Here is a 13,029-nt window from a genome sequence, read left to right as displayed (position 1 = left end):
TATGTTGTTGAATTTTTGCTTCAGTTGTATCTTCCTGGCACTCGTAGTTGTGCCATAGTACCTGACCAATATGTTCCATGCATCTGCTGGGGATTTACAGTTCATGATCTGCATCACCATAGCATCCGAGATACATAATGACAGCCAATGTAAAACTATGCGAGCTCTTTCCGTCCAAGCTCGATGCGCTCGTCTTTGATCAGCGGTAGGATTCCTATCTGGAACTTCAGGTTCAGCCTCAATACCTATCACTAAGTCCCAGTATCCTTTGCCTATCAGAAAGTTCTCCATGCGGAACTTCCATATTGCATAATTGTTACTATCAAGCTTTTCTCCCACAATCTGGGTTACATTATCAGTTCTATCAGCATTTGCCATGTTACAGACCTTGCCTGGCTACCTGCAAACCAAGATCTTCTTAACAGTTCAACTTCAGTCCGGAACTGTTTATGACAGTTTTCTGCAATTAATTGCAGAAAAAAACCAGTAAATTTCAGTCAAATATCAGCCCAAACAAAGTCACATCGGTTGATCCAACTCATAAAGACAACTGCCAATACATATGCCTGATGTTCGGTTCAGATTTAACTCCTGTAGACCCACTGCCAGGATTCAAAAGCATGCAGTCCAAACCTGTAAACTGCAATTACAGCAGCCTTTCCAAAGTCAAACTCTACCTGGATACACGTAATGCATGTTCCAAAACTGCTTAGTTGACTGCGGGTACATGTGTCAAGCCTTGCATAGGCATAGAACCTCAAAATAGTATATAACCAGCATATATGAATATTGTAAATAAATTCCTAGATTTCAAATAGCCAATGCACTGCCAACAGGGATTAATTTCAGTCCCAAATATCCATAAACCATTTGCATTACTTCTGTTTCCAATGCTCAAGCATTCAACAGTCATAGACCGAGTCTTCAAGTACTTGTGGAACAAACCCAGCCAACTAGTTCTTCAGAAATAACCAATTTGTGCTTTATGTTTGCAATTTTTTTCAAATTTTCAGCCTATCACAGGCTCTCAGATCAGGCCATTTCAAGCTCCAAGTTTATGTCAAAATACCCAAGAAGTATGACATGTCTTCTACCAAGCATCAAGTGCTACATCCAAGTTCAATGTACATGCCAAAGAGCATCCAAATATGCAGACTTCCCAAGTGTACAATGTCACTGTAAGTTCACTGACAGTTCAGCCCTGTGTATTCAGATCTGTACACCTCTATTATAGCTCCCACATGAGCTCCCACAAGAGCAATAGTAAGATAGACCCTTCAAGAACCTTCCTTGGTATGCATCCAAGCTCTATGCCACCTGACAAGTACTATACTCCTTGAATCTCAGCCAATGAGAGCAGCCTGTTCATAGGCACAGTCCACACAGACTGTTCATAGTACATTCAGATCAGATTTGCCCACTTGTTGATGCTCAACGGAGCTTTGGTGAATCTCCAGACAAGCTACACTCCTGGTGATGCTCAATAGAGCCTTGGTAAGCAGTCCATGTGCTGAATCTCAGCCATGGAGTTCAGCCTGGAAACAGGCGCAAACACGCTGGCTGGACAGATCTGTGCTACTGCACATCTTGCTCATTACCATGACAATGATACACTCACTGATGCTCAATCAGTCCTTGGAAGACTTCTCAGCAAGCCACAACCCTTCTTCAAGCCATGAGACTCCAATGCTTCACAGTACATACCTCTAGTGTGACCTTTGATGGAAATGACAGTCAGTCCTCTTCTTTTTCCAGCTCTTCAGTTCACTCTTCAAGTCTTCTTATTGAGTGCATTCCATCAGTGAGCCCATTCATGGCTCTGATACTATGTTCAAATTCAAAGAGGCAGATAGATGACAGACAGAGTGAAGCAACTAGCTTCCTCTCTCACACTACATTATTCATACCACACTCAATAGTGAAAGATACAACCTACGGTCATAAGACCATTCACACCAAAGGCACCGACTTATTTAACGTATCTAACTACTATGGCTAGACTAGCTGTGTCCAGCTCATGTCGGTCAACACACACTAAATGAGCTTGATATTCTAACACTAAGGGATATTGTTTTGGCTAAAACTTAACCATAGTTGGCTCTATTTGGACTACAGACAGCTCCTAGATAGCAAATTGTTTTGCACTAGTTTTGACCTTGAAAAATTTTCAGCTCAATCCCACTAAGATGGCTGAAACTATGCTTCACGAGCTTCATGTTGACACCACAACCATCCTGTTCAGAGCTCCCCACCCCAAGTTATGACCATTTTTCTACAACAATCCTATTTTGGTTAGCATGCTATCTACTTCATCTAGGGCCCTGATTTTCATGAAATGGTAGATCGTCTTGTGTGTGGGCCCACTTGTATGATGTCCTATACTCCCTATGCTTCTCTAGGTCCCATTTCACATGGTCCTCGGTCCCCTCCTTTGGTCATTTCCCTTGTATTCCAGCACGGAGTAGTAATATACTACCTTCCCTCCCCCCATTCTCCTTTTGTTTTTGGGGACAAAAATCTTCTGAGTCAGGATGGCTTGTAACGAGTGGGACATATGGGAATTATGGGGAAAAAACTAATCACATTGATGGTATATAAGGTGTAAGAGGGTTAGGTCAAGGGTTAGGTCAAACATCACTAATTAATCAAGAAACTCTCTCTTCACCTTCATAGCTTCCATGGCTTCCTTCCTCTTCTTTCTCTCTCTTCTTCTAGTATTTTGCTCTCCTTATCATTCTTTCTCTCTCTTCTGCACTCCTTCTTCTCTCTCTTAGGTCCTACTAGGTTCACTTCATTACAGGAAGGAACGAGTTTGTGTATAGAGTCCCTCTACCCTCTCTCTCTCTCCCCCCTTTTCTCTCTCTTCTCTCTCCTCCCTATTCTTCTCTTTTCTATCTCTCTATCTTTCCTCTGTATTCTCTTTTCTCTAATTCTTCTATCTCCACTCATCCCTCTCTCTCTCCTCTCTCCTCTCTCTACATCTACTCTCTTATCTCTCATTCTATTCGTCTTTTCTCTCCAGTCTCTCCTAACTTTGTTCCTTCCTAAAGTAGTACAAGCATGAACATTATTAAGTAGAGAGAAGGTCTAATTGAGAACGATTGAGCTCCAAAGTTTGCCTATCCAAGTATGATCAGAGTCTATACACGCTTATAAACTAATTGATAATATTTTTCTCATACCAACAAACGTGATGTAACAATCAATCATAGTGCTTCTTTTGTGATATTCATGTGTAATTTCTAAAGCCAAGACAAGGAACATTGACTATTAGTTAACTCATGATTTTTGCTCATATAACCAATTTCTCATGTTGAAGGTCCCAACCTCTTAGTCTAAGAAAGCTATCTTTAGCAAGAGAATTTCTAACCTCCAACATCTTCTAAAGAGAATAAGGACCTTGAGCAATATGATTAACTTGAATCATGTTACAATTAAATCATTGCTTGCCAAATACTCTAGTAATTCTTTGAACATTCTGGACAAAAGTGTATCATGCATCCAAGAATATTGAGTGACACTTTGGGATAGAAAAACATTATAATATTGTCTTTACCTCCCAAAGTTCTCAAAGGAATATGTCAAACATTGAAACATAGGGTTCTCCATCAAGTTACTACATTTGTAAAGATCATAAAATAGCATTATCAAATGCATTTCATGGATTAGGGTTAAGAATCCTTATTAGAGTGTAGATCCTATCCAACTACAAGTCCATAACTCAAATCTTCTACTAGCTTATTTAAATCAAAAGCCAATTAAAGTTCTATCAAGCCATGCGTAACTTCCAACTTTTCCTATATAGGATATATAGGAACATGAGGAGGAGCTCGACATATCATTCATTAGGGTTGGACTCTATCATTTAAAGATATCTAGAGTTGAAAAATCCGTGCTTAGATTCAACCACTTCAAATCCTTCCAAATGTTGCCCCTCGCAACCCACACGACTCCCTTCTTGTACCATTGCCATGGAAATGGGTTTGGTGTGCTATTGCTATCACATGTTGTGGCATGTGTTTATCGTTGCCTTTGACTATATAAGTTATGGCTTCTTTGAATACAACAAATGCCCCCTCTTTTCGTGCAACATGCCTCAATCTTTCAATAGAAATTTCGTTTGAATAGTAAAATGAAAATGATCTATTAAGTGGATCTTTTCGCACACAATTGCACCAAGTGGGTCACTACCTAAAAGTCTCCTTCAATGTGTTAAGTGATCAAACTCATTGACAGCTAGCCGATATTGATATGGAAATAAGGCTTAGCATTAATTATTAAACTTATTGGGGGTATGCATGTTGTCTACTTCCGCAATCACAATAGCAGTGAGCCACTCACGACATGTGCTTCCCTTTTGTAGTAGTAGCATGGTGATCATAGTAGAGAAAAGATCCCCATCCACCCATGCAATTGACATGCAATAGTGAGATGCACTCCTTTTTCAACCTAGTCAAGGCTTTGAAAGTATCATTAACAAAGGAGTTGGTGTCAAGATGTCGCTCATTCTCACCACAATAGCCCCATAGCATTTCATGTTCGGAACTCTGCCTAAATGCACCTTAGCTAGATATCATTAGATTTGTCCAAACTATCAAGAAACCACCATCACCATGAGTGAGGAGGATGATGCCTCAGTACCACCATGAGGGAGGAGGATGATGCCTTAGTACTACCAATTTCCAAAGTTGGGGTACAACTTAAAGATGAAAATAGCTGACCTAAAAGGCCCTTTCGGGTCCGGACTCCGGCTGCATTCCTCTATTCTGACAACACACTCACATCAATGATCATCATTCATGTTCTTACCTTCTCGATTCAATTGATTTCCCCCGCCCCACAATTCAATGGATTGTCTGCGACGAAATCAGGCTAATACGATAAATAGCAGTTAATGGCAAGGGAGTAAAATAATAAATGTGGAGGATAAACTATCCTAGTCTGGGAGACGAGGACGACACACAAAAGGGCACACACTAGGACCCAAGACACAGACACAGACAGAGAGAGAGAGAGTAGCTACTGCTTCAGTGTTCACCCTTGGCCCCAACACAGAGAGAGAGAGAGAGAGAGAGAGAGAGAGAGGAGGGGGAGGGAAATGCCCTTCCAAGTTCCTTGCTGCTGCTCTTGCAGGCCCTTAAATCGCCTGTCTCCATTCTTAAAGTCACAGGACAGGACTGACGAATGGAGGAGCTCTCTCTCTCTCTCTCTCTCTCTCTCTTAACTGCTTGGATTAGGCGCTGATAAATCGATCCATGGCCTTTGTGCGCTGACCTGATATCAAAAAGACGTGCGCGGCAGCAACATATACCCACACACACACACACACACACACACACACACAGCAGAGCTCTCAATTTGTCAAAGCACCATCGTGTTTAGCATGAAGTGGCACCTCGGCCGGCCCAATCCATCAACCATCATCTCGGTATCAAAATTTTCCCCTTCCTTTGCCCTGTCAATGCATCGATTTCATCTGCCGTTTTTATTATTGACCGGCCTCGATCATTGACTTAGCCAGTCCCCCCTCCCCTGTTTCTAGATCACATTCATGGGGGATTAACCAGCCGTTTTCTTACGTTGATTAGCCATAGTTGCTGCCTCTTTCTGGGGGAGTTGCTAATTTTGACACTTCTCCTTTTTTTCTTGGGTAATGCATTCTCATATGATTAAGGCAGATGCGTCCTTCTCAGATTTTCCATTTCTTGAGTTTCCCAATCCTTAATTGTCCAAGAGGCACATGCATCCTTCTCAGATTTTTCTATACAGTCCCAAGCATTTGTGACTTGTTTTTTCCTGCGAGCAGTTTCATTATCAATTCAAATTATCAAGTGAATTGGGGATTTCCTTTTCTTCAACGACATCATGCAGATTTTAATATCAATTCAGATCATCAAGTGAAATGGGAGGTTCTTTTCTTCAACATCATCAAGTCACTCAGAATCAACCCAAGAAGCCAAAGGGCCATTTTCTTGATGCCCAAGCCAAACCCAATTAGCGTGTCTCTGTTCTCAGCCCCATTTTTAATGCCTGAGTAATACCCAATTTGTGCAGTAGATTATTATACAGTCAAAATTTGAGGAATGATGGGGAGAATAGGCCTCAAGCTCTCTCATGTTATGCCCCATACTTGGTTTCACAAGGGCAAAGACTCTCTGAAAACAGAGGAGCCCACCTCACATTGGCCCAGTGGTGATAACCCTCCCCTGCATCCGAAATTCCCAACCTTGAACACCAGCCAGCCTTCATATAAATCCCCTGTCAATCACAAGGCCGTTGACATTCACTTCCCTTCCGAGACCCCCAAAAGGAGTCCCCTTAATGAGTCCGCTATGCAAAAGGAGGGCAATGTGGATGTGAGTCTCTCTCTGTACCCTCTTGATATTAACTCAGACTGCACTTATAAGCCCCTTTCTTACTTAAGCCCTAATCTAGACATGGATTCTGAGAGAGATGATGGCTTTCCTGGCATTTATTCTGCTTCAGAAAGCAAGCCAGGACATGGAAGAAATCCTGGACCATTCCTTGACATGCGCGAATTGGAGCGCAAATTGAAGGCAGTTGAAACAGAAGACAGAAGGAAATATTACAGCAGTCCCATGTTTTCAGTAGCTATGCCTACCCCAAGGCTGGACAGCTATCCAAATGAGGAGAATCAGGACATGGTAAGCTATTCTTTCAACTTCTCTGCTGACAGCAGATCACAACCTTTGCAAGTGGGGTACGAAGTGAGCAAGACATTTATTGAGGGTCTGCATCACAGGAGCCCAAATGAATCCTACAGCTTAGGAAAAAGCTCCTCTTCTTCCTCAGATACAGCATTTGATAGGGCATCTAGTTCTATGTGGGAGAGGGATGTGCTTTCACTTACTAGTGAAGGCAGTGAAGTCTTCTCATCAGCAGTTCATGATTCTCGCTATATACTGCCCAGGACATCCCCACAGAGTAGTAGGCCTAAAGAAAAGGTTATTGCTGCACCAAGCAGCCCTTTGACTTCTGGCCACACAGATCTCTACAGCAGCGTTCAGAATGACAGGATCTTGTTCAATGGCAAGGTCAAAGAAGCAAAGGTTCCATCCAGTAATTTGTTAGAATCGCAGCCAGCAAGAGCGGCTGCTATGGTGTTGAATTGTCCTTTCCAAACCATGCAGCCATTAAAAGAATTGCTTGACCACGAGGAGGGCGGTCTTCCTCTGGCTCACTATGAGAGTGATGATCAGAAAAGCCAGCAGAGGCTATTTCGCCACGATTTTTCATATTCTGACAGCAAAGAAAGGCTCCTCTCTACCAGATCAAGCTTTGAGCACTTTGGCGAACATGCTCTAAGTGAAAGTGATGCAGAGACCATGTCAAACTACTCGAAATTTAAACTTAAGCAAAGAAACAATGCAGTTAGAAAGCACTATCCTGTTCTTCAAAAGTCCTCTAACCAACATTCTTATAAGGACACAGGTGGTGCCATTAGGACATCAAGACTAGATATGATGGTGAAAAGTCCAACATTTACTGGAGGATCTGCTGAACAACGGTTTTTGAATGAGAAAACTGCATATGAGAATAGCACATATGACGGACCTAGACAGTTTAAAGGGGCTTCAAAGGCTGTGAGAGAGAGGACAAGAGACTCCAGTTTGCAACCATATTCTGTCTCAGAGTCTCCCAGCAGCAAAGTTTTTGACAGCTTTGCTGTAGTGAAGTGCTCTTATGACCCAATACAAGATTTCAAGGAGTCTATGATTGAGATGATCATTGAGAAAGATCTTCACACCCCCAAGGAGATGGTGGAGCTACTGCAATGTTATCTCACTTTGAATAGTGAGAGCTACCATGATACCATTGTCAAAGTGTTGAGAGAAGTCTGGTCTGAATTGTTTCAACAAGAAGCAATCTGACATCTTCACCATTGGAAAACTGACTCATTTCCAAAATTGAGGATGAGGGTTTGGTCATCTCTGCAGATGCAGAAAGAGTGCCCCCATTGCAAAGGAACAATTTCAGACTTGAACATACTGATTGATCGGCCTACATTGCGGCTTCGGTACGTTCTACGTGAATCGAAGTCGAAGTGAGGTATCAAAGGGTTTGCTTAATACTGCAAGAGAGGTTTGCTCAATGATGCTGCAGCAAAGTCAGGAGCAGGATGAAATCCGAGATCAACCTGGCCTAGCTTCCTCCAGAGGCAAACCAGTGTAGAACTTTCTACTACAAGCAAGTTTGCAATGAGCCCTTTGCTATGACCAATGGTACACAACTGTGACTTCAACGTTAGGTCATGTGTTTTTCCTCTCTTTCTTCACTGATAAGAAATGTGGCCTCTCAGTACTGCTTAACGCTAGGCCTGGGCCCATGCTAATTCCTCTGTATGCCTATTTGTGATTGTATTTAGTGTATTGTAATTGCATGCATTCGTTTGAGCACAAAATGTGCAAGGGTGGGGAACAAGGATCCTGGGTGAATGTGAGACTGCGCGCGCATTGCTGGCCTTGCAAACTTGATTGTTGCACTGTGCTGGCCCCAGCAAGAAGATTCTACAAACAAAAATATCAATATATTTTCATCTGTGGTGCTGTTCCTTTTTCCTGACTTGCAACTACTGAAGCCATTTTCATTTTTCTGCTTGAGCCATGGGTGCAGGCGCATACGCCCCTTTTGCATGACTCCATATCTGACTTAGATGTTTGCTTTGTGACTATAGATTTCTACAATCATGTCTGCAATCTTGGAGCATATCATAGAAGTCTGGTTTCTGATTGTGTTCATGGTGGAGGCCATTGATCAATGTTGAGGGATTTCTTTTCCATTGTTTGTTTGTTGTACCTTCTCCCTTGCAACCAGGACTCTTGATCTTCCCCACTCACTCGCATGCACAACTCTTGTCTTCTGACATCTTTGTATAGTTCAAAGGCATGAAAGAAGATGGGGCAAGTGGGGTCTTTGGATTAACTTGAATGGATCATACGACCTTCCATGCTGTTGGGTAATGAGCTAAACAATCTGAAGTGTGGTCTTTAATCTACATCTTTGGAAGACAACGAAAACTATTGTGTGATCTTGCACATAGTCTAGCTTGATAACTCTACTATCCTAAGATGTGCCATGTAAAATTGAGTAGTTAGTGCGAGCTAAACAATCTTAAGGTTGTTTGTCTTGGGAGTACAAATTGTGGTGGCATGTTGATAAGTGCATAAGATGGAGGATGTTGGAGCCATACATCTAGATTGGCAAACAATAGAAATCGACTCGATTAATGAAATGAAGTGTCATCAAGGTTTTCCTAAAAGTCAACAAAAGTAGTAATATTTTTAATCAGGAATACCAAATACAAATATAAGTGATGAGAAATGGGAAAAGGAAGGAGTACTTTTTTTTGGTTAAACCTTGTAAGGGGAAAATTAACAAAGAGGCTTGTAATTATTTGTTTATGGACAAGTGCCAACTTTAATGTTGTCATGTATGTATCAAATTTCCAATAGAAACCCTTCCCCAAGGTGTGGGCTTGGTCATTTCAATTAGTATATTAGTTAGATGCATTCATACATCTAACACACACACACACATTAAAGATTGTTGCATTAAGAAAGGATGCTACATTAAGAAAGGATGATCTCACTAAGTGGGCCTTATAGAAATAGTTATGCAAGTATATGCAAAGATCACAAGAAAGTTTTAGCAAATGAAATACAGTGGTAAGTTTATATGCATGCGGAGGAGTATGATCATAGGCTCTTGCACGACATGAATGTTGAGAAAGAAATATTGCAAATGACTTTACCGTATGTTAAACAATTAGGATGATATAATTTCAAGGATCCTTTATGCTTGTTAATATGGATAGCTGTCACAAACTATGATTGATTGTAGCATGGCAAAACAATGGCTTGAACTTAACTCTAATTTTTGTTCAATTAAAAGACCTAAAAGTCTAAATGTGTACTTATAAATGGATAGCTACTCTTAATTCCATGTCGTATGGAAGTCTACAACATGTATCATTTGTTATGGCAAGTAGTGTTTTTGCCTATTTTACCATTCTGAAAACTAATAGCAAAAAGACAATGCTTGAAAACTTGAAACATTATCCACACAATCTTCAGCATCTTACATGCTCCATAAAAAGAACGAACATAAATTGTCAAGATAGTGTATAGAGTTCTATTAGATTTTTCCAAATGTGATGCGCTCTTGGAACTCCCAAAAGGTAGAATTGTGGAATGTTGTTCTTAATTCCAAAATGCGACTTTTTGCTAATTAATTAATGTTAACTCCTATGTGCTTACTTTAACCATGCTAGTGAGTAAAGGTGTAGCGATTCTGACCTAACACTTGGCACTGCTCAAGGGTTTGGCTTGTGAAAGCGAAGACCTGAACCCACTAACATCCCTTGATCTAAACTATATGTTTACTATAGCTACAAACTAATAGTTAAGCCCCACATGAGGCCTTGTGCCTCGAAATGAACCACATTGAGCAAAGCCTAGATGCAATACTAGGAGTACTTGTAACCCTCTTGTGTAGTAGCTTATTTGCAGCATTATATAAGTTTTAGGAAAATGATTATATCATGAAAAATGGACGAAGGTAATGAAGACCAATGAAATGAACTAAGTAGTAGACCCACGGTATGGGACTATAGCCCACACCTCTTGAGAGCCTCAACTCTTTTGCCTTTCAGTTCCTAAATCTTTAAACAAGCTTGCTCCTACAATACTTGACTTTCTAACTCTTACATTTCCCCACATCTAGAAGTCATTTTCTTCATCTTGTTTAATACATCACGAATCACTGTAGTTGGCTCCTCGTCACTTTGATTCATCATTGCTTTTGCCATACATTCTCTAGTCTCCCTCTTTAGTGCTTTAACATGTTTCAATTTCTCGTGGACCTCCTAATACTTTAGTTGCACCTCATGCAATTGCTAGTGCTGCCCTTTCCTTTGTTAACTCCCCCATACCCTTAGAATTAAAAGACCCTTTCAAAATATCATACGGTCTTTGCACTACAATTACCATTTGGGATGTAATATTTGGCCAAGCTTGTTAGACCTCTTACACCAAAGTTTGCCTCATCTCTTGCAACTCTGCATTCATGGTTAATGCTTCATCCATTTCTATGTCCATGTCCTGCATTACCTACTTCTCTATTTGTAAAAAAAGGTGTGAGCCTCTTCATTACCATTTCATTTTCTACCCTCACAATAATTGCTTGCACCACCACAAATTCCACCTCTTTCAATCTTCTTTGCAACATCTTCAATCCATTCCTCAAACAATTTTGCTGACCCTAATCTTTGAATTATCATGCAATAATACATTATGCCCCTCCAATTGCTAAGCATTGCTGACCTTTAACTTGTAATTCCTATTCCAATCCATCAATCTACATTTTCAACTTCTTTATTTGGTGTTGCTATAGTCCTTGCACCACCTCAAGCTTTACACATCCCTCATTTTGGAGATTATTCAAAAAGGTTTGAAGATATCAAACCATAGTCTTTGCCTCCATGATACCAAATGGTTCCATCTTCATGGTGATTTCCTCCTCAATCTCTTGCTTTATTGTTGCATCAACCCCTCCTTTACATCTTCCTTCTCAACCTTATTGACCCTCGTTGTAATTGTAGGCCTATTGATTTTCTTAGGCTGCTTAACTTCGGTTCCCTACCCCTCCTTCTCAAGTAATTTTTGGAAAGAAATGTTAAGTACATCCTCACATTGCACTGACACCTTGGCTGCATGCATAGCCTATTAAACACCAAAACCCACAGCAAATATATCCCTCTTTTGTTTGCATCCTCCTCAAAAGGATCTACTTCTTTCTCCTCTTCTTGAACATCAATTGGCTTTCTTTTATGCTCCCCCTATTGGTCACCAACCTTCTTAGATTGTGGGGTAAAAACATTGGTTGGTATGTTAGGATGCATGGCATTAATATGTTGATAAAGTGCAGTAAACATGGGACCACCATGGCTCTTCTACTCTCCGTACTTATGTTGACTGGTCATGAAAATCTCTACCATAAGTTGATCACATATGACTCCAAATGAGTTTGTATTACTTATATTCTCTACCGACCATAGCACACCAAATGTTTCTATGCCAATTGAATTTGTCTTAATGATCAATAGAATTACTCGCTTCATAAACCATTGTAATTGATTCTTCATATTAAGGCTGAGGTTGCGCAAAATGTATGTGCCCCTTTGTCCACTCGGCTCTCCAACTTCTTTTATAATCTCATTTACCTTGCATCTCTAAGATTTTAACCTTTCGTCATTTGGGATTTGGAATATCGTCATTTGGGATTTGGAATATTTTTGACACAAATGTTGTTGACAATTCGACTTTGCCTACGATCTTTGCACCTAATAGTTGATGTAGTTGATCCAATTGCATGATGGCGTAGAGATTACCTATCCATTGCTATTAGGGCAGGCATGCAAACTTCCAAATTTCTATTGTCCTACAGCCATGCCTTGACTTTAACATTCTCTACATCAAGGACAAGTTGGGAATCTTGGAATGGCATATCTTTGTTAGAAGGCAATTGTATGATTGATGCATCAACAGACATATCTTGCTCTTCTACATGGGGAGTCAAACTCCACCTCTATCTTTGAATCACTAAGCTCTTTCATCAAATGCCTCCCTATGGAAAACTTGTGTTGAGATGGCAAGCTCAACACGTGCAGATATTGATGATAGACCGCTTGGCTAGATGGGTCCACACGTCTACACTTAGCACGCTGGGTGGTCATTATGATACTCACATGGCCACTGACTTATCACTTATTATATTTAGTTTGTTACACCTACTTACAGCTGGCAAAGATATAGCGCCACTCGATTAGTGTAGTTTGTTATGCACTATTTGAATTACTAAGCTACTTTCCTTTATGTTGTATCTTATCTATACTTTGTGTACATTGTATAGTGTATGGAAGAAGAAGAAGAAATCAGCAAGAAAACGTTTTGGACTCCATCTCTCTTCTTGTGTTCTTGGGTGAGCTTCCTCTTGTGTATACAGTGTGTT

The 13,029-nt window shown here is 40.6% G+C and overlaps 1 protein-coding gene across 2 annotated transcripts; it reads left to right on the top strand.

Annotated features, from left to right (window-relative positions):
- The first annotated feature begins 5,028 nt into the window (after positions 1-5,028).
- Positions 5,029-8,577, top strand: LOC148016441 (uncharacterized). Of its 2 annotated transcripts, none has more exons than XM_087664525.1 (2): positions 5,029-5,428; positions 5,872-8,577. In XM_087664525.1, the coding sequence occupies exon 2, from the start codon at positions 6,084-6,086 to the stop codon at positions 7,890-7,892; it is 1,809 nt and encodes a 602-aa protein (XP_087520651.1). In that variant the 5' UTR covers positions 5,029-5,428; positions 5,872-6,083; the 3' UTR covers positions 7,893-8,577. The 2 variants fall into 2 exon arrangements, with proteins under 2 accessions (XP_087520651.1, XP_087520652.1); XM_087664526.1 differs by lacking the exon at positions 5,029-5,428 and having other exon boundaries at positions 6,222-6,356; positions 6,487-8,577.
- The last annotated feature ends 4,452 nt before the right edge of the window (positions 8,578-13,029 follow it).

This window comes from Lygodium microphyllum, chromosome 23, assembly GCF_053477565.2.
Source record: "Lygodium microphyllum isolate KBCC chromosome 23, Lygodium_microphyllum_v1.1.10, whole genome shotgun sequence".
Classification (NCBI taxonomy): Eukaryota; Viridiplantae; Streptophyta; class Polypodiopsida; order Schizaeales; family Lygodiaceae; genus Lygodium; species Lygodium microphyllum.
This window is presented reverse-complemented; position numbering and strand designations above follow the sequence as displayed.

Coding starts and splice junctions, on each gene's coding strand:
- LOC148016441 (XM_087664525.1), top strand. CDS start 6,084: ATGATGGGGAGAATAGGCCTCAAGCTCTCTCATGTTATGCCCCATACT.